Raw genomic sequence first — 22,119 nt, forward strand, 5'->3', positions numbered from 1 at the left:
TTTATTTGCCTTCCGAGTGGAGTAGGATAACGTTGACCAGTGGATCCTCAACACTGTTTCCAAGAGCTACACGTTGCAGTTCACTTCACCCCATCACCACCACTCTCCCTGCGCTGGGTGAGGCTTGGGGACCCAGAGCATGGCTGCCTCCTAGAACAGGAGGTGGCGCACCTTCTCCACCTGGGGCGGTGGAAAAGGGACTGGTAGAATTCCAGAACAAGGGCTTCTATTCCCGATACTTCCTGATCCTGAAGGCGAAAGGGAGCTCAGGCCCGTCTTAGATCTCTGGGATCTCAACAGTTTCATGGTCTGCTAGGCTCCGTATGGTATCCCTGGCCTCTATCATCCCCTCCCTGGACCCGGGGGATTGGACCTTCAGGACGCGTACTTCCATATTCATATTTTCGAGGGACACAGGCATTTTCTCCAATTCCTCTTATGGGGGGGACCATTACCAGTTCACGGTCCTCCCATTTGGCCTTTCCACAGCCCCCAGAGTTTTCACCAAATGCATGGTAGTTGTAGCAGCCTATCTCCGGAGGAAAGCGGTACAAATTTTCCCTTACCTGGACGATTGGCTTCTCAAGGGCAATTCTCGGTCCCAGGTACAAGCCCAGGTGAGACTTCTGTCCACATAAGCAGATCTCAGCCTAGTGGTAAACGAGACCAAGTCTACGTTAGTCCCGGTTCAACGCATACAGTTCATAGCAGCTCTACTGGACTCATTAGAGGTCACAGCCTCTCTTCCCCAGGACAGGTTCGAGACCCTAAAAGGTCTCACTGCCTCAGTCATGGCCTTCCCAGTGACGACAGCGAGGGTGTGCCTTCAGATCCTCAGTAACAGGGCGGCATGCACATCCGTGATGCGCCATGCCAGGCTCAGAATGAGGCCCCTCCAGCTCTGGCTGGTCTCCCAGTGTTCCCAGGCCTGAGACAGGCTGGACAAGGTTGTCATGATACCGTCCCAAGTAGTTGCTGCCCTACAATAGTGGTCCCTCCCGTGCAACATGCTGCAAGGGATCCCCTTCTGAGAAATCTCCCCCTCACTAGACCTGGTGTCAGATGCCTCGGACCTGGTCTGGGGAGCTCATAAAGGGAACATTCAAACCCAGGGGAGAAGGTCGGCCTCAGAGTTATCCCTAAACATAAACGTCAGGGAGCTCAGGGCGATACGGCTGGCATGGGTGGCCTTCAGGGGGCACCTTCACAGGAAGGTGATCAGAGTCCTTACAGACAATATGGCTGTGATGTATTACATCAACAGACAGGGAGGAATGCACTCCTCGGCCCTATACCTGGAAGCCCTGAGCCTATGGGTGTTCTGTATAGCCCACAATATCTCCCTGCGAGCCTTCCACCTTCCTGGCATTAGCAATATGCGAGCCGATCACCTCAGCAGGGTTTTTTCCCACCAGTATGAGTGGTCACTACACTGGGTGGTCACCCTACAGCTCTTCCGAGAGTGGGGAGTTCTCCAGGTTGACCTCTTTGCAACCGATTAGAACCAACACTGCCCCTAGTTCTGCTCCAGGGGAGGGGTGAGAAGGGATGCGATCTTGGACGCCTTCCTCCTTTGATGGTCGGGCCAACTTTTCTATGCTTTCCCACTTTTTCCTCTGATAGGCAAAGTCCTGCAAAAAGTAAAAGCAGACAGGACGCAGGCATCCTCATAGCCCCAGACTGGCCCATCAACACTGATACGGGACCCTCCTGCAACTCTTAGCGCCGGGGTAGGCAACCTATGGCACATGTGCCAAAGGCGGCACGCAAGCTGACTTTCAGTGGCACTCACACTGCCCGGGTCCTGGCCGCCAGTCTGGGAGGCTCTGCATTTTAATTTAATTTTAAATGAAGCTTCTTAAACATTTAAAAAACCTTATTTGCTTTACATACAACAATAGTTTAGTTATATATTATAGACTTATAGAAAGAGACCTTCTAAAAACGTTAAAATGTATAACTGGCACGCGAAACCTTAAATTAGAGTGAATAAATGAAGACTTGGCACAGCACTTCTGAAAGGTTGCCAACCCCTGTCTTAGCGGCTCCCCCGCAGAGGCTGCCGCTTCGCCCAGATCTCCTCTCGCAGGAAGGGGGATACTGGCCACGCTTCACCTGACAGTGTGGTTGCTCCGTGGTTAGATGAGGAGGAGGGGAAGTGTTGGAAGAAAGTCAAACGAGTTCGGCTGGAAAGCAGAAAGCCGTCCACACGATGGATGTACCTGGTCAAATGGTCTAGATGGGTGGGGGAGCAGGGAACTTCCCCATCATCCGCATCTCTCTGACTCATTCTCGATTACCTCCTATCCCTGAGGACCCAAGGGCTAATGCTCGCCTCCGTCAGGGTGCCTCTGGAGGCCATATCCACCCGCCGGTACAGGGCCACTCGGTCTTTTCCCACAGTGTGACTTCCCACTTTCTAAATGGCCTGGATCGTTCATTCCCGTATGCTAGTCCCCCTGTGCCACAATGGGATCTAAACCTAGTGTTATCCCACCTCACAGGTCCTCCCTTTGAATCATTGGCCATGTGTTCCTGGTCTCACCTGTCATGGAAGGTAGCATTACTTGTTGCTATCCCATCAGCCCTACTTGTCTTGGAGCTTAGGGCCTTGACGTCAGAACCCCCATATACCGTCTTCCACAAGGATAAGGTCCCGCTTTGCCCACACCCTGCTTTTCTCCTGAAGGTGGTCTCCGCCTTCCTATGGATCAGGACATTTTCCTATCGGTACTCTGTCCTAAGCCCTATTCCTCCAACGAGGAGCGCCGCCTACACACACTAGATGTGTGTAGGACTCTGGCTTTTTACCTGGACCGAATAGGCCATTCTGGAAATCCTCGCAGCTGTTCATTGCAACAGCTGGATCACCTTTCCTGCTGGATCACCTCGTGCATACGCATGTGTTATGGCCTGGCAGGGGTTTCCCCGCTGCCTATCGTTAAGGTGCATTCTACGAGAGCTCAGGCCTCGTTGGCCACCTGTGTAGCTCACATCCCTATCCAGGACATATGCAGAGCTGTCACGTGGTCCTCTGTCCACACCTTTTCTTCACATTATGCGATCGTCTCCCAAGCTTGGGATGATGCCGGGTTTGGTAGGGTGGTACTGCATCCCGGAAACCCGGAAACTCCTACCCACGTCCATCAGACATAGCTTGGAGTCACCTACTGTGGAATACTCGAAGAAGAAAGGACAGTTATTTGTTTCCGTAACTGGTGTTCTTCGAGATGTGTTGCTCAGGTGTATTACACATCCCACCCTCCTTCCCCTCTGTTGGAGTTGTCTGGCAAGAAGGAACCAAGGGTAGGGGGAGTGTGCAGCTCCCCTTATAGCATGATATGGAGGCCCCACTCCAGGGGTCACACCAGTGCTTCCCCTCCCCATGGGTACTGCTAAGGGGAAAACTTCTGGCACCGGTGCACATGGCGAGCACGCACACCTACTGTGGAATACACCCAAGCAACACATCTCGAAGAACGCCAGTTACGGAACAGGTAACTGTCCTTTCTGTGGTGTTTGTTATTCAGTGTCTCCCCCTGATCCCTCCCTGTGCTCTGTAACCCCAGCATATAAACAACCATTGTCACAGGCAGCTCTGCTGAGGTTGGGGCTGTGGGGAAGTTTGTAGATGGGGCAGGTGCTCGGATACCATGGTGATGGGTGCAGTGTTAAATCTTGACTAGACAGAGAGCTGGCTGTCATCTCCAGGATGCTGGGCTAGGACATTCCTGGGGGTTGAGCTTTTCTGGCAGGCTGTTTCAAGTGGTTTCTCGTTCATTCCTTAGCTCACGTCTGCAGTATTTGTAAGCAGGGCCGGCTCCAGCTTTTTTGCCACCCCAAGCAGCAAAGAGGGAAGAAAAAAAAAAAGAAAAGATAAAGCCGCGATCGGCGGCACTTCGGTGGCTGCTCTATTGCGCTGCTTCTTTCTTTGGCGGCAATTCGGTGGGAGGTCCTTCCCTCCGAGAGGGACCGAGGGACCTGCCACCGAATTGCCGCCGAAGACCTGGATGGGCCGCCCCTTCCCATTGGCCGCCCCAAGCACCTGCTTCCTGCACTGGTGCCTGGAGCCGGCCCTGTTTGGAAGGCGCTGGGTCTGTCCCTCCCTTTCACACTGTGCACCAGCTTTCCTGCAATATCCAGTGCTTCCTCCCTTGCCCCGTGCCATGAACAGGCGCATGCACACAGTGCGGTCAGCTCTCAGGATTTTACTGAGAGTCTGGTGAGATTTGGTGTTTTTCTCAAGGCCCTGGCACCGAGAGTCATGTGAATATGGGAGAATCTCAGCTTCTATTTGTTTCTACCAAGAAAGGTTCATAAAAGAAATCAAATGAAGAACCCAAAATGTGGAGTTTTTAACTCATGATTTTTAAGCCAATCCCTTGATTCTGGGTGGTCAGTTGCATGGTTTTTGAATGCTTGACATGAGCGGCTGGTGATCCAGCCATTGGGGGAGGCTAGTCCTGGCCCCTATCCTTGTGCCCGAAGTCCCTCATCTCCCCTTCTCCTTCCGTTCCCCCTCCCCTGCAGAAGCCCAGAGCATCTCACCATGGCCCCAGTGACATGGCAGTGGTGCTGGAACATTTTTAATAGTGGGGGTGCTGAAAACCAGCCCCCTTACCCCTATTCACCCCCTCACCCCAGAGCTGAGGCCGGGACTCCAGGCGTGTGGGGCCAGCAGCCAGGAGTGCTGCAGCACTCCCCTCACCCCTAGTTCCCATGCCGGTATGGCACAGCCGCGGCACCTCCATCTCTGGATCACCAGGCAGGCATCCCTGGAGCACTGGGCGGTGCGGCCCTAGTGCCAGTCGCCCAGAGTACCCGTGGCAGGTTGGCCAGCCTCAGCCCCAGCCAGCCTGGGCCAGGGCAGAGCATGGGTGGGGTCACGCCATGCTGTTTGGTGAGGCACAGCCTCCTCCAGCCTATGATACCTGGCGCCCATGAAGCTTGGGATTGGTGGTACTCATGTGTGCACACACACCAGGCTGGCATGTGAGTGTAGCTTAGTGACACCAGAGGAGCACAGGAAAGCTGGTTTCGATCTTCCTCACCACCTGGGAGCTGTGTCTCGGTGGGAACCCCCAGTGTTACTGGTGGCTGGGCCGCAGTAAAGACTCTGTTTTCTCCTCTCTTTCTGTGTCAGTGCAGTGAATGATCAGAATCCCAGCAGGGCCTGAGCTCGAGGGTTTCCTGTTGCTCCAGCTGCTCTCAGTGCTGGTCACAGATCACCTGCCCCTGTGGGAGAGAGTGTATGTTGTAAGTGGTCCAGGGAGTGATGGACAGGTGATTCAGAGGCCTCATTAGTTTTGCCTTATGGTTCTCGTTACTGTTTATTGAGCCTGGACTCCAGAGGCAATCCTAGCAATTACAAGCCAGTAGCCTAACTTCAGTACAAGGCAAATTGGCTGAAACTCTAGGAAAGAACAGAATTCTTAGACACAGAGATGAACACGATGCGTTGGGGAAGGGTCAACATGGCTTTTGTCAAGGGAAATCATGCCTCACCAATCTCTTAGAATTCTTTGAGGGAGTCAATGAGCATATGGACAAGAGTGATCCACTTTATATAGTGTACTTGACTTTCAGAAAGTCTTTTGACAAGATCCCTCACCAAAGGCTTTTAAGCAAAGTGAGCAGTCCCGGGAGAAGAAGGAAGGTCCTCTTCTGGATCAGCAACTGGCTAAAAAGATAGAAAACAAAGGGTAGGAATAAATAGTCAGTTTTCACAATGGAGAGAGGTAAATAGCAGGGTCCCTCGAGGATCTGTACTGGGACCTGTATGATCAACAGATTCATAAATGATCTGCAAGAGGGGTGAGCAGTGAGATGGCAAAGTTTACAAATGATACACAGTTACTCAAGATAGTTAAGTCCCAAGCAGACCGCAAAGAGCTACAAAAGGATCTCACAAAGGATCTCTGAGTGACTGGGCAAGAAAATGGGAGATGAAATTCAATGTTGATAAATGCAAAGAGATGCACATTGGAAAACATAATCCCAACTATACATACAAAATGATGGGATCTAAACTGGCTGTTACGACTCAAAGAAGAGAGCATGGAGTCATTGTGGATAGTTCTCTGACTACATCTGCTCAGTGTGCAGCAGCAGTCAAAAAAGCGAACAGAATGTTAGGAACCATTAGGAAAGTAAACCAGAAAAATTCATGAAGCCACTATATAAATGCATGGTTCGCCCACACCTTGAATATTGCGTGCAGTTCTGGTCACCCCCTCTCAAAAATGTTACATTAGAATTGGAAAAGAACATGTAACGCCCCCTCTCCACCTGGTTACCTTCTTTAATACCAGTCTGCTTACAGGTTTTGATGGACAGGTCTGGGTTCTTCTGGATCCCATCACCCACTCAGCAGGGTGAATCTTCTTTATTTTTTCCTATGAATTTATTTAGCGGTGCCGCCACCCCCCTCGCTCCTTCCTGGCAGGGTCACCAGGGCAGCTTGGAAGGAAAATTCTAACCTCAGGGTAACCCCCACTTACCTGCCAGATAGTTGGAGAGCCCAGGCTGATAATACTCGTGATTTTCCCCAGTCATATGACTGGAGGTAGCAAATGTAAGATCAGTGTCCCGTTGGTACGTGTACTTTGTTGGGGCCCTTGGTGACCTATGACCACGATATCGTCTCTGCCGTGGTTTAGCAGTGTGGCTGACTGGGTTCAGTTCAGCCCAAAGGACTCACAAGTGGGAGAAGGTGGTAAATCCCTTCACAGGTTTAATATGCAGCAGGTTATAAGATCCCCAAATCCTCACTCCCTGGCTTGAGGACACAATCCAGGGAGTAGGGGGTCCCCAAACAAGTTCTCTGACTAACTAACTAAAAATTTGCACTCACAAACTCCATGAATGATCCTCAGGTTCAGAGCTGACTCTGGACTCCTCAGTCACTGCAGAGGGGCTGATCTCTGCTGGCCGGGATCCTCTTCAGGCAGGAGTCAGGCTGCTTCGGTCTCAGGATTTCACCTCATCACAAAGGGATGCAGGACTCAAGGTGCAGGTTACACAACAGTACCAAAATCCAAACTGTCATCTCCTAGCCCAGCCTCCAGACACACACACAGCAGGCAGCAGCCCTGGACTAGCAGCAGAGCAGAGCTGACCAGGTAGTGACTGGTCTCACCTAGGGAGTTGGAGGGTGAACTCAGCTTGGCTGGGGAAGTTTCCCAGCAAAGCTCTACAAACTGGGAATCATCCGTGGAGAGGGAAAAGCCCAGCTGAGGATCTTGCTTTCAGGTCCCTAGAGGCCAGTTCTCAGGGGAAACCCTGCCTGCAGGCCTGGGACTCACCAGCTCCCCACACAGCCAGTCCTGCCCTTGCCCTGGCTGGCTCCAGACTGACTCAAAAAATAGTTTCTCTCCTTTCCTGAGCTCCCTGGGAGGGGCATCTCACTCCCTGTTGGTTGCCGGGCAGACTCTGAGTCTGCCTTGGCTCCCCCACCCTACCTGGGACAGTGCCTCACCCCTGAGCTGCCAGCAGACAGATTCCCAGTAATCTATGTCATCTCCTTGGGGGTTACAAACAGAAAAAGGCAACAAACATTATTAGGGCTATGGAACAGCTTCCATACGAGGAAAGATTTAAAAGACTGGGATTGTTCATCTTAGAAAAGAGACGACGAAGGGGGGATCTGATAGAGGCTATAAAATCATGACTAGTGTGGAGAAAGTGACTAGGGAAGTGTTATTTACCCCTTCACATAACATGAGAACCAGGGGGTCACTCAATGAAATTACTAGGCAGCAAGTTTAAAACAAACAAAAGGAAGTATTTCTTCACACAACACCCGGTCACCATGTGGAACTCATTGCCTGGGGATGTTGTGAATGCCAAAAGTATAACTGGGTTCAAAAAAGAACTAGGTAAATTCATGGAGGAGAGGTCTATCAATGTCTGTTAGCTAAGATGGTCAGGCTGTGAGTATCCCTAAATCTCCAACTGCCAGAAGCTGGGAGTGGATGGCAAGGGATGGATCACTGGAAAGTGCCCTGTTCTGTTCATTCCCTCTGAAGAATCTGGCACCAGCCACTGTCAGAGCACAGGATACTGGGTTAGATGGACTATTGGTCTGACCCAGTGTGGCCATTCTTATGTTCCTGTGACTCCTCTTATCCCATGTAGTGGGTATAAAATGTCAGAGGTAGACTTTTCGCTCCTCTGTACTTCCTCACCCCATAATAGGTGATTAGTCACCTGGCCAGTGTGTTCTTCCAGCCCCAGAACTGCCTACTTGTGTACATTGCCCAGCAATGACCCTGCCATGGGGTCTGGGAAGGGAGGGAGGGGCCCTGCAGAGATAGGGTTCTTGCTTATGTCTGTAACTTTCCAGAAGGGCGTTGGCCGCTCAGAAGGGAAATCAGTCCCAGGGGCCATGTGTTTTGTCCTCCCGTATTAAGCAGCCATCTGTTATGAAGTATTATTGCAGGAACCCAAATACAACATCTCAAGACTGTAACTTTCCCAAAGCAGCTACTAGCCAGTGTCACTCTCCTCTTATCGGGCCGGGGGATGCTTGTGTCTGAGCCTAGCCAGCCCCTCGGGGAGCTGGATTATCAACCTTGCAAATGGGCTGTGGTGGCATCTTGCGTGACCAGTCTCCTGCCTGATACCCACATTGTGCTAAGCAGGGCCCTAGTTTCATCTCTCTGCTCTTCAGAGTGAAGGAGGTAAGGAAAGGCCACATTTGAGAGGAGGGGAGAAGTGGGATTTTGTACACTAAGGAAGAGTAAAGGGAAGTGGCCATGAAACCCCAGTATCAAGTAACTGGCCTGGCCTCCTAATCTCCACCCACCCTAGCTGGAGGCATCTGCAGGGTCACCCAGAATGCTGGCTTTGGCCGTGCAAGGCAACCCTGATGACTGTCTGGGTTAAGATGCTGTGGGAGTCCTGGGACAGCCTGCGTAGGAACTGTCAGCAGGTTTAAAACAAATAAAAGGAAGTTCTTCTTCACGAAGCGCACAGTCAACCTGTGGAACTCCTTGCCTGAGGAGGCTGTGAAGGCTAGGACTGTAACAGTGTTTAAAAGAGAACTAGTTTCTGTTTGTCAGAGGATGGAGATGGATGGCAGGAGAGATACCTTGATCATTGCCTGTTAGGTTCACTCCCTCTGGGTCACTTGGCATTGGCCACTGTTGGTAGACAGATACTGGGCTAGATGGACCTTTGGTCTGACCCGGTACGGCTGTTCTTATGTCTTGGGGTGCTGGTGGGATGTCCGGGCATGTGGGAGTGGTAAGTCGAGAGGTGGTGTGTGAGCTCTTGAACAGCCCCTAGTGGCCACTTTGGAACCTTTGGGGGGGTGTGGAGGAAGCCATGGGCCCTTTCAGGTGCAGGAACGTACTTCTTCGCTTTTGTAAGGATATAAAGCAGGCCCTGGGCTCCCAGCCCCATTACTTAGTTACAGTAGCACAGGAGTCAGACCCTAACTAACCCAGCATGGGATGTGGCAGAGCAGAGCTCTGGATGCCTGCAGATATGCATTGTGCTAAAGTGTTCTTTATCTGACACCTCTCCAACAGCATTCCCAGCATATCGGGATGTCACCAGCATGTCCTGGGACTTGGGCACAACCGTCCCTGCAAAGGGGACATTGTGCCCTTTAAAACCAAGGCCATGTAGCGTCTCAGTCTGTCCCAGCCCTGGTAGTTGGAGTGGGGGAAGCCTGTAATCCCCCAGACCGTGCTCACCAAAGGCCAGCAGAAAGTCACTGTAAGGAAAAAGCTGAGCATGTTGCATTGCTGTGTGCGCTGTCTTTGCTGCTCAGGGATAGCCTTGGAAGGATTAATTTTATCAGTCAAAGCTGGTAAACATTGATTTCAGCGCACCTGCAAAAACTGATCAAAATCAAAATGTGCAGAGAGGCAAAGTAGGGAAAACACTGCTTGAGAATGTGGTAGGTGTCTGGAGGATATTGACATGGTATATTTTGACATGTAATGTTGACAGTTTCTGTTTTAATGGCTACAAAGCTTTAATATTTGGAATTTCAGCACCTACTGTCATTAAATAATTATTGTCTGATCTCCCAAATTTCCTGCAATATGAAAATTTAAATCAATAAAAATAATAAAAATGCTTTTAAATACCCCCTGATATTATCCATAACAATTCTAAAAAAATAAAAATTGAATTCTGCCCATCTCCCTCCTGGTGAAGGCACTGGTGGCATCAGCCTCTCATGCCAGCTGGGAACTCCAGGGCTGCTGATTGCACTGGGATGGTTAGTCTGCAGTTCTCTGAAGAGTGTGAGACAGCCTGGTTCCATCATTAATGCTACACACGCTGTGAGAATGAGACTGACTTGTACTGACTTTGCCATTAGCAAGAATCGCACCTGAGCATGAATTGCAGTGCCAGCCTGCTCCACACAGGAGATCACATTTTAAAACTCACCTTGCCCTGGGAGCAGGGGGCCATGGTGCCCCAGGGGAACATCCTTGAGTAGGTTGAATGTCCTTCTGTAAAGTGCAAGTGGCCCTGTGGTGTGTTGACTAATGTCGTTGAGTGAGCCTGGGCTCAGGTGTCTGCCGCGGGCTGGTTTTCCCAGGGCTCAGCACAGTCGGAGGTTCTCCTTCCCTCCAGTAGATCCCATATGGAGGGCAAGGGGGCATCACTCTCAGCAAAGTCTGTCAGTGGAAAACACCAGCCAGTCTGTTTGCTTAGCTGGTCCCTAGTGCTGCAGCAACTGTCTGGACTGGAGCGAGTCCTAGCAGCCTTCCTCAGCCATGCTATGCTGAACGGGGTTAGGAGATGAGGAAGCTCCAGGCTTCACAAAGGCTTCACTGTCGCTTTGGAATGACTCATGCTCTCTCATCACCTCCCTTTCCAAGGGCCACGCAGGGTGCTAGCTGCATGGAGACAGGTCTCCTGGAGAGCCTGTGCTGGCAGTGGCTCTGCAGGATAAAAGACCCTGCGGTACAGCCACAGCTGGCCCAGGCTGGCTGACTCGGGCTCGCAGGGCTCCGGCTGTAGGGCTAAAAATTGCAGTGCAGACGCTCGGCCTGGAGCCTGTGCTCTGGGACCTCCCTCCTTGCAGGGTCCTAGAGCTCGGCTCCAGCCCAAGCCTGAACCCCTACATGGCAATTTTTCAGCCCTGCAGCCCGAGTCGGCTGACCTGGGCCAGCCGCAGAGTTTTTATCCCTGTGTAGATGTAGCCACAGAATGCAGGGGAAGTGTTACGTCTCCGCTTCCTGAGCAGCGGCTCCTTCCACCCCCTCAGGTCAGAGGCCTCCCTGCCTGCCGGGGGTGGGGGCAGGGCTAGGAGGAGTCAGGTCCCTGGGGTTGTTCCAGAGGGAGGGGTGCACACATGGAGCTGGCTCATGGGGCCCTTGTCAAGGTGACAGGCTTTTGGGTTGCATCCCTTTTCCCTGCACCGGAGAGTAGGAAATGGGGCAGCATGGCAGGGCTGGGAGTGCCGAGAGGCACAAGCCCTCTACCTCCTTTGGCATGTTGTTCCTGCCTCCTCTGCTCTGGTTGTCTTTCCCCCCAGCCTCCTTTGGCTCAGGTATGTGGCCCTGTCCTGCATGTGCTGTGCAGATGGGAGGGATGTGAAGGCAGCCTCGCTATAGACGGGTGGCTCCAAGCACTAGCGCACCAAGCACGTGCCTGGGGCTGCAGGGGGTGCGGCCTGCCGGTCTCCGTGAGGGCATCAGTCAGGCTGCCTTCAGCGGCACACCTGCAGGAGGTCCGCCGGTCCCGCGACTTTGGCGGCAATATCGGCGGCAGGTACGCCGAAGGCACGGGACCGGCGGACCTCCAGCAGGCGTGCCACTGAAAGCCGCCTGACTGCTGTTCTTGGGGCGGCAAAATACATAGAGCCGCCCCTGGCTACAGAGGATCTTTCCGTCTCACAAAGGACTTTGTAGAAATCCAGGAGGCTCAGAGACAAGCGATGGGAATGACCAGGGACAGACTCCCAGACCACGAGAGATTGGGAAGATTGGGCCTGTACCTTACAGAGGAGACGAATACAATGCTAACAGAATACAGAGTAATGCATACACAGAGAAGGTATTTCAAGAGCCTCTGTTCAGCCTGTCTTATCACACAGGAACAAGGGGGCGTTCAACAAAATGGAAAGGCAGTACATTCAGAACCCATAAAAGGAAATGTTTTTTCACATATTGTATAATTAGACAGCTGAACTCCCTGCCACATGAAATTATTGAGCAAAAGAGCTTAGAAGGTTTCAAATGAGGCTGCGCATTTATACCAATAACATATCCAGAGTTACGGTAGTAATAGCCAAGAGTTTGTCAGGGCTCTTGGGGGTCAGGAACTGCCCCTGGGGACAGGTTATCCCAAGCTGCCTCCCTAGACCTGTTTCCCACACTTCCTCTGACGTAGCTGGTGCTGGCCACTGCTAGAGACAGGACACTGTGCTAGATGGACCTTGGGTTTCTGATCCAGTCAGGCAATTCCTGTGTCCCGATGTGAATTTAGGAGATTCCTTTCCCTAAAGCCCTAGGGTGGAGAGATGTTCAGTGATCAGTGTGGAGACCAGGGGTGAGTCTGTGTGTAATGACAATTGCCTGTACTAACTCCAGCCTTCTAATTCCCAGAGACCCCAGTCTGCAGCCTGCCAGGAGGGCAGCCAGTTCTGAGCGACATTCCCCTCTGATCTCAGTGCTAGCCCAGCCCATGTGCTGCACAGCTTCCAGTGGACCAGGGCCCTAAGCAGCCTCTTGCTTTGTTTCTGCATCAGGTTGGCCCTTGCCTGCACAGTGCATTGACCAACCCTACCAGGCTACAGCTGTGACAGAGAGAGAGAGAGAGACACCCTTTTTCAGGGAAATGAGCCTGGAGAAAAAGCCCTAATTGTGCAGTGAGTAAATGGAAAGCACCTCCGCTTTCCAGACCAGAGCCAGTTTGCCTGCTTCATCAGCCTTAATCCATCCCTTTGGAAGCCAGCTGCAGCAGACATCGCTCCCAGCTGACAACCTGCCATGCAGAACTTCAACCTTTGCTCATTAAATGCAACCCCACAGCTGAGTCCAGAGATCTTTGCTTGTGGAGGCCCAGATGTAGCCAAAGCCTGATTTTGGCCTTGTTTTTTCCCTTATAGGTTCTTCTGAAGATCTGAAATTCTGCATCCTCTACCTTGCAGAGGTGAGTGTAGAGCTTTGGGAGTTGAACTCCACAGAGCCTAAAATGTACTGCACACTAACCAGTTCTTTGTAGTGGGGAGAGAGAGCGAGCGAGGACTGGCTCAATTACACTTCTCTTTTGAACTAGTTTGCCAGTTGTTGGGAAAGGAAACATAAATGGCTCCAGCCAGCATATCTTGAGTAAGAAGCTGTTAAGTGGAATCTGTGACTCAGGAGGCAGTGAAGAGTTGATGCCTGTACCCTTTCCTCCCGCCCCGCCCCGCCACTCCAGTCAGGAGGCAACTCTTTCCCCACTGCTCTGACTTTCGATTGGTGCCTTTGGGTTCTTTAGCCCACTCATGGATTTCTTTGCCAGTTTATTTCGATATGAGTTTACAGGTGGTTTTCTGTTCTTGCCTTCAAAATCAGACTTTTAAACAAGCAAGTAGGAACAACCAAACCCAACACATAGTAAGTTCCTATTTATCCAAATGGCGTTAGGGTCACTGGACATTGGGGTAGACAGAAGTGCTATTTTGAGCTGCATATAATCCTGTCAGGTTTCTTTTACTGCTGAAATGGGATTAGGTTTCAGAGACTGCAAGTGACAGCTCAGAACAGCTGTACAAACACAAAGTCATTGATTAGCACTAAGAGGCTAATTGAAAAGTTATTAGCTGGTGATTAACATAAGGTTTCAGGGAGCGCACACAGTGGATTCACATAACTAGGATTTTCGGGTAAAGGGCATTTGCATAACTGGAATTACACTGTAAAACACAGATCTAAAAGCATACGGATAGGAGATGACTGAATATCACATACATGTTTATAATTACTTGTATTTTAGTCAAGTTCCCTTTGTCAGAAATGAGTTGAGAGAGCTGCAGAACTTGTTCTTTGTGAAATTAACCTACCCAGTTACCAGATCTTGTCCCTGCTTTTTGGTTTTTTTTTTTTTTTTGCAAATAACTCCATGTTGTTCCTGATTTCAAGGCCTGGTATTTAGAGGGCAGGAGTTTGGGTCTAAAACAGAGGTAGGCAACCTATGGCACGTATGCCAAAGACAGCACGTGAGCTGATTTTCAGTGGCACTCAGACTGCCTGGGTCCTGGCCACCAGTCCGGGGGGCTCTGCATTTTAATTTAATTTTAAAATGAAGCCTCTTAAGATTTTTAAAATGTTTATTTACTTTACATACAACAATAGTTTAGTTATATATTATAGGCTTATAGAAAGAGACCTTCTAAAAACATTAAAATGTATTACTGGAACACAAAACCTTAAATTGGAGTGAATAAATAAAGACTCGGCACAGCACTTCTGAAAGGTACCGACCCTGGTCTAGAACTTGCTGCGTGACCCTCTTTCTTTGCCCTCCCACTCTCTGTTTGTCTATTTCAATTATAAGATCTGTGGGGCAGGCACAGTCTGTCCCTATGCTACATACAGCACCTAGCACAACACAGCCCCAACCTCGTTTGAAAGCTCTTGACACTACCATGATACAAATCAATAATAATCATGTTGTGACCCTAAAATGTAGCATTTTTCCCAATTGTCAGTTTCCCCTTGAAGCAGAGAGCATGTCAGTGGGAAAGTGCAACCCTTGTCCAAGGCTATGGCTACACTACAGCTTCAGTGGACATGTCTCTCTGAGGTGTGAATTAGCCACCCCACAGCAACAGAATTCATGCTCACGGGGGGCTGGAGGAATGAAGCAGAGGGGAGAGCTCTCTCCTGTTGGCTTAGAGTGGCTACACAGAGCTTACAGTGCATCACTGGCAGAAGCTCCCTATAAGTGTGTGTGTGTGTGGGGGGGGCTGCACCATTGCCTGAACTGTGGCCTCATCCCCACACCACTCCTTCTCCCCAAGGTCCCGCCCTCCACCCTCATTGCTTGCCATTGCAGCTGGTAAAAAGTAGGAGGGCATAGCCCCCTGCCCTGCCCAGTTCCACCACCCCAGATTGGTGCAGCTGTGCCACTGCAAGCTCTCTAGTGGAGCCCTAGCCTAAGCTCCATTTTGGATTCCAATGTACCATGTTTGGAGGTTTAGATCCGATAAACAGAACATTTTGCAGGAGTTTTTTGTGCAGAGTTGGCTTGTTCTTGCCAAGCGGTAGTGAAATGCCAAGCTCTGTCCTTGTACAGGGTTTGAATGCAACTATGAATCTGTCCCACAGCTCTGCTCCCTGGTAGCCACAACTGATACCCAGCTAACGTGATAGTTGGATCAAAAGTCAGAAACATTCACTTCTTGCTCTTCCCCAGCATTAATTTCTGCAGCCCTGCTGCTGAGGCTGGTAACTCTGGAGAGTGGGCAGAGTTTGGGCCAGTAATGCAGGATTTAGGAAGCCCTTCTTCTCCTTCTCTCCACTTCCCTAAGTTATGTCTAGCCTTGCAATTGCCTGTGTTCATCTTAGTCTGAAGCCAAGGGCATGCTTTCAGCTGTGTACCCTGGCTCATCCGCCAGCAGGGGGTGCTCATGCTTTGATCAGTAAAAGCCTTTAGACACAAAGATGCCATCACCGTAACAGTGCATCTCATCTCTGCTGAAAAGCTGTGGCCTCTCTCAAACTTGGGTGATCGCTGCCATCCCAGCCAGCATCTCGTTAATCTCTCCCTTCCATCAGTGCCACCCGCTCTCTACTCAGTCACCCATTGCTGCTGGAAAGAGCACAGAGCCTTCGTGCCTGGTTCAGGCGGGTGCAGAACAAGGGTAGACTCCCTGCCCCGTGCAGTGCGAGAACTGGTTGAGGGTGTCCAAGGGCCTGTACAAATTGCACTCTTGCCTGAAAATGCTGGGCCTGCCCTGCTTCAGGGAGTGCTGGAGCTGGCAGAGGGAAGAGGGAGTATTCTGTCCCTGGTTTTTTCAGTCTGCTTCCTTTGTGTGTTTCCCACCTGTTGTGTATGTAGCTAGCATCACTCCCCGTCCAGGCAGGCAGCGACACCTGCTTTGCTGCTTTGGGGGAGCCCTTCATGCAGCACTGAGTGGGGGGAAAGGAAAGGATTCTAAACAATAAGACAAAGTGATTGTGAATACACAAGAACAGGCAGGAGGCTCGGGGAGGGCAGGCGAGGGGAGAGAGGTAATGATGAAGCATCTTCCTTTAACCAAGCTCAGTGAGCATAACAGAGACATGTCATTCCAACTGTACAGAGGGGAAACTGAGGCACAGAGGGGGGAAATGACTCGCCCAACATCAAATAGGACCTATCAAATTCACACTCCATTTTTGTAAATCACAGTCATAGCATTTAAAACACCTTGAATTTCATGGGTTTAGATATTTAAATCTTAAATTTCATGGTGTAACAAAGCATGAATATGTATTTAAAAACAGCAAAATATAAACAGCATCTCTCAAGCTGGGGGGCCTGACCCGAGAAAGGGGTGCAAGGCTGTTGTTGGGAGAGGAGTCTCAGTATTGCCACCCTTATATTTCACTGCTTTCGGAGCTTGGCAGTTGTAGAGCAGCTGTCCGGGCAGCGCTGCCACGAGCCACAGCGCAGAAGTAAGGGTGGCAGTAACATGACCCCTCTTGAATAGCCCTGCAGTCTTTGGGGCAGGACCCGCAGTTTGAGAAACATTCTGTACTTTTGTATACTGTTACCTGGCCTTTAGTTTAGTATAGGGTAAAAGTACACAAAAGACCAGATTTCATGGGGGAGACCAGATTCCGTGGTCTGTGACGCACTTTTCACGGCCGTGAATTTGGTAGGGCCCTAATCATACCTGTGAGTTAGTGGCAGAGACAGGAATAGAGCTTGTGAATCTTGACTCACTCATCTTCTCCCAGTTGACATGCTGTCTCACTGCCATGACAAAGAGGTTACTGTCCTGGGAGCTAAGGAGAATAATGCAGCTGCTGCCTGTGCTAGACTAAAGGATGAAGGAGGGTTGATGGGTAAAGTACAGGCCTGGGAGAGAGGACAGCTGGGTTCCAGTCTTAGCTCTGCCACTGACTTACTTGGTGACCAAGAGTGAGCCACTTAAACTCACTGTGCATTGGTGGGGTGAAAGCTTTACCTGCCATCTGCAGTGGATGAGGGTTCTGGGGCTGAATTCGTTGTCTGCTGAGTACGTGGAGATCCGTAGATGTACAGTGCTATCGAAATGCAAAGTGCTGCTGTTAGCAGGAAGGAAGGCGAATGAGAGTTCTAGTGATTAAATTGTGGTGGGGTGGGCTCACTCCAGCTTTCCCCACAAACCCAGCTGTGCCCACTTGAGGTGGCAGAAGGAGGCTATGGCTCATATTATGTTATGAGATGATCACAATCAGCTCCTCCATCTTCTTTCATGTACAGATCAGCAATGAAATATCAGCCCAGCTTCAATAACATGACAAGGTACTGGAACAAATTCTTAATTGATTTGTAAGCACCCAGAGGACAACAGAGTTATGAAGAATAGACAAGATGGATTTTTTAAGGAAAAATCATGCCAAACCAACCTGATTACCTCCTTTGACAGGGATACTGGCCTAGTGGATTGGGGGAAGCAGTAGATGTGATATATTTTGATTTTAGGAAGGTTTTTGACACAGTCTCACATGACAGTCTCCTAAGCAAACTAGGGAAATGTGGTCTAGATGAAATTACTACAAGGTGGGTGCACAATTGATTGAAAGACCTTACTCCAAGAGTAGAGATCAATAGCTGACTGTCAAATGGGAAGATGTATCTAGTCGGGTCCCAGAAGGGTCAGTCCTGGGTCCAGTACTGTTCATTGTCCAAGTCATTAATGAAAATATTGGAGTAGAGAGTATGTGTATAAAATCTGTGGATGACACTGTTACAGTTTTGGGGTAACTGCACCTGTATTCCTCTTTTGTGATCTCTCAAGAGCACATATTGAAAGGTTTATGGCTCCCAGCTATCACCCACATCTCTCTCCTTCCAGACCAGGGTTTTAAGGCTGCATAGCTCCATGAATTACACTATTATATCCCCAGCAAGCCAGTCTGCCTAGCAGACAATGCCTGCACTTTGCTTTCTCTCCGAGAACTATGACCAGTGTATTGCCAGCAGTCACAAGTGACCACGCAGCTCCTTCCGAGCAAGCACCTTTTATTCTTAACGTAAAAGCATCACAAAGAAAACATATTAAGACAATAAAGTTTCCTATATGCAGGCTAAAAGCTTACCATAGGTCAGCCCTCAGTCTCATGGGCCCCTGATAGGTTCAGTTTTTCCAACCCTTCCATGAGGATTGGGGCACCCTTTGGAAGGAGGTCCTGGCTGTTTACTGGATCAGAACAAACAGCCTGAGTCAGTTTGAACTCTGGCTATTTATCCAATAGTCCTTTTTTCATCTGTTGGTCTCTGGAAAGCCAGTTTGAACCAGTATGCATGAGCCTCCCCAGGAGGTGGTTTGTCTGGTGGGTTCCAGCCTGGCTGATTTGCCTTAATCTCCACCCACTGTTCGTAGTTCCTGGAGGAGCTGTGCAGCCCTGCCCCATGGAGCAGGACAGAATCATACAGGAACCATTTATTTGAAGCAGTGGACCCCAAAGATATTGCAGGCATTGTCCTAGCCCTCCCAGATGCCAGGGTGGGAGGGTTGCTGCTCTTTGGAGGACAGAATTAGAATCAAAATGGCCTTGATTAATTGAATAATTGGTCTGAAATGAACAAGGTGAAAGTCAATGAAGACAAGTTCAAAGTACTACACTTAGAAAGGAAAAACCAAAGCTTAGCTACAAAATGGAGACTAACTGGCCAGGGCTCCTAATGCTGGGGAGGATCTGGGGGGTTAGAGTGGCTCACAAAGTGAGCCTGAGCCAATAATGCAATGTAGTCCTAGGCTGTCTTCACAGAACTGTCCTGCTCCATGCAGCACCGGTGCGGCCCAGCTGCAGTGCAGTGTGCACGTCTGGGCACTGTACTTTAGAAAAGATGTGGACAAATTGGAGAGTCCAGAAGAGAGGAACAAACATGATAAAAGGTTTAGAGAACCTGATCTGTGAGCAAAGGTTAAAAAACTGAGCACGTTTAGTCTTGAGAAATGAAGACTGAGGGGCTGATAACAGGCTTCAAATATGCTAAGGGCTGTTATAAAGACCACAATGTCCGCGAAGGCAGGACAAGAAGGAATGGGGGTAAGCTGCAGCAAGGGAGATTTAGGTTAAATATTAAGGAGAATGTTCTAACTCTCAGGGGGGTTAAGCAGAGGAACTGATTCCCAAGGGAGGTAGTGGTATCCCGGTCACTGGGGGGGCTTCAGACAAATGTTTGTGTGGGATGGTCTGTGTTTACTTGGCCCCGCCCCAGCGGGGGGTGGGAAATGGACTAGAGAACTTCTCAAGGTCCCTTCCAGCCCTACAGCTCTGTGGTTAGTGCCAATGGTGTTTTAGTTTTCATCTTTGGGCTTCAGAGCACCTGACCCTCAAGACAGATAGGGGCAGAACTTACCTTTGTGAGCTATTGTTTCAACCTGACCACAGAATCAAGCAGGCATCACTCCATTCATTGGTTATACCATATTTTCAAGGTTATCTTCAGAGTTGTGTGGGGTAGAGACTCTGTCTGTTTTAAATGAAAGCTGAGATTCTGGAGCACAAGTTGGCAGCCTTAAAAAAAGAAAGTCCCAGGTGTCCATGCCTCCCAGAGCCAGCAGCGTGTGCCCCTCAGAGGGGCTGTCCCTGTCATCCTGATGGATGTGCTGGTCAGTCTGGGCGACAGCTGCATAACTTCCCTTTTTGCCTGGGCACAAAGCTCAGCCTCCCTGCAGACTGTGGAGACAGAGCCTGCTTCCTTTTGTAAACAGTGCTTTCCTGCTGAGTATGGCTGGCTCCAGGCTAGAGCTGAGGGAGGGAGGCCAGGACAGCAATGAGACAGCCACGGCTTGCGACAGGAGTGCGCCAGCGCCTCAGTGAGAGAGAGTCTTCTATATTGGCAGTGGGGTTACACAGTCAGATCCCTAGGCACCTTTGGCCACACTGGGCTGTCTCAGCCCTGCAGAGCTGCTAGGGCCTGCTGGCAAACCTGGCCCATGAATTACTGCAGGATGCACTCATCAACTGCTTCCCACCCTCCAAAGCCCAGCCACATGCAAGAATGCAAGGTAGGGAGACTGGTTCCATTGGACCCTGCCATTGCTCTCTTCTCACTGTTCCTGTGGGGATAACACCACTGGATTTCCTGTCCCTCACTGGCACTGCACCCCCCCTTTGCCAACAAATGGTCAATTCAGCGCAAAATGCTTCTGCCTGAGGCCTGCAGGAGCTCCAGCAGGAGGCGAATTTCAAATAGGAGGTGATCTGCAAAGCTAAGTAAAAAGTCTTGTGCCCTTCTTGCTTCTGAGAGAATTCTACGCCTAAAAATTCCATATACAATATTTTAAAATTCAGCATATTTTGTCAAAATAAAACAATGTAATTATGGTTTTAGTGTAGCAGCCGTGTTAGTCTGTATCCACAAAAAGAACAGGAGTACTTGTGGCCTTAGAGACTAGCAAATTTATTTGAGCATTAGCTTTTGTGGGCTACAGCCCACTTTATCGGATGCACAGAATGGAACATAGAATATAATCATGCTGGTTTCAATTATTTTGGTAATTTCTTTAAACTAGAATACAGTGGATGGAGAATGGGAGTGGGCAGCATTGGAGGAAATCCCCAACCCTCTCTGTCTAACGGTAATGTCGCTAGGTTTGACCCTTTATTTCTAGGTATTAGTCAACAAATATATGCAGCCGTATGCTCATAGGCAACTGAAGAGCAAGTGAAGGCTAGGGAGTCAAATTCACAATTTATATTGACTACTGAGCACCTCCAGCACATTGAGATAGGAAACTTTTTCAGTCCAAAAATTTAGATCAGTTCTAATCACTGAAGCACCATATACATTTATAAGCCATACTGTCCTTTACAGCACAATGGCAATGTAAAGGAGCCGTACAACTTTAACACCTGTTTTATACTCGTGGGGGAATTCACTAAGAACAATGGGAACAATTCACTAAGCAGGCTGCCATACACCTTCTAGACAAATGTCTTCCCATTCTGTATGTGTGAAACTGATTGTCCTCTAGTGGTAGACTTTGCACCTTTGTCTTTATTAACTTCACCGTTTACCTCAGAGCATTCTCAATTGCCAGATTCATTTGAATTAATGATTCTGTCCTCCAAAGCAGTTGCATCCCTCCAGTTTGGTATTCAGTCTGCAAAACTTAATAAGCGTACTTTCTATGCCAACATCTAAGTCCGTTGAGAAGATATTGAATCAGAGCCGTCCAAAACAGACCCCTGTGGAACCCACTTGTTATACCTTCCAGCAGGATTGGGAACGCATTACATAAGCTACTCCCTCCTGAGTATGGTTTTATCCAGGTCAAGTTATTGCACGCCACCAATTAAAAGTAGCCCCATCTAAATTGTACTTGCCTAGTTTATCGATAAGGATATCATGCGAGACCATCATCAAATGCATAACTAAATCTGTATACCAATCCACCGTTCTCCCCTTATCCACAAGACTGTTATCTATCAAAGAAGCTATCAGATTGTTTGACACGATTTTAGTTTGACCAGATTTGTTTTTTACTAAATCCATGCTGGTATCTTATCACTTTACCAACCTTCAACAGTGTTCTGTAGCATGAATTCTTTAATTACTTGTTCATCTTCCCTGGCACAGAAGTTAATGTACTGGTGTAGTTTCCTGGTGTTTTTATTCCCCTTTTAACGTATGGCGCATTATATTGCCCTTTTCCAGTCTTCTGAATCTCTCCATCTCCCATGATTTCCAAAGATAAATAGCTAGAGGTAAGACACCTCTCTGTTAGCTCACTTGAGTATCACATGCAATTCCATCAGCCCTGGTGACTTCAGGCATCTAAACTTTCTAAGTGATTTTTACTTGGTTCTTTTTATTTTATCTTCTAAATCAACCCCCTTCCCATAAGCATTCTCTATGTTATGCATTCTTCAGACTTCCAGTGAAGACCGAAACAAAGAAGTCATATAATAGCTATTGATGGGACCTATCCTCCATGAAGTTATCTAGTTCTAGCTA

General features: G+C 49.4%; 1 protein-coding gene across 3 annotated transcripts in view; it reads left to right on the forward strand.

Moving 5' to 3' along the window:
* Window positions 1-22,119, forward strand: part of RGS3 (regulator of G protein signaling 3) — a 235,466-nt gene that overhangs the window by 105,908 nt on the left and 107,439 nt on the right. For all 3 annotated transcript variants that reach the window (XM_075060499.1, XM_075060500.1, XM_075060501.1), the window contains one exon: window positions 13,079-13,122. In XM_075060499.1, coding sequence (XP_074916600.1) covers window positions 13,079-13,122 — 44 coding nt within the window. The remainder of the gene's footprint in view (window positions 1-13,078; window positions 13,123-22,119) is intronic.

Source organism: Chelonoidis abingdonii, chromosome 24 (genome assembly GCF_003597395.2).
Source record: "Chelonoidis abingdonii isolate Lonesome George chromosome 24, CheloAbing_2.0, whole genome shotgun sequence".
In the NCBI taxonomy this organism is placed as follows: domain Eukaryota; kingdom Metazoa; phylum Chordata; order Testudines; family Testudinidae; genus Chelonoidis; species Chelonoidis abingdonii.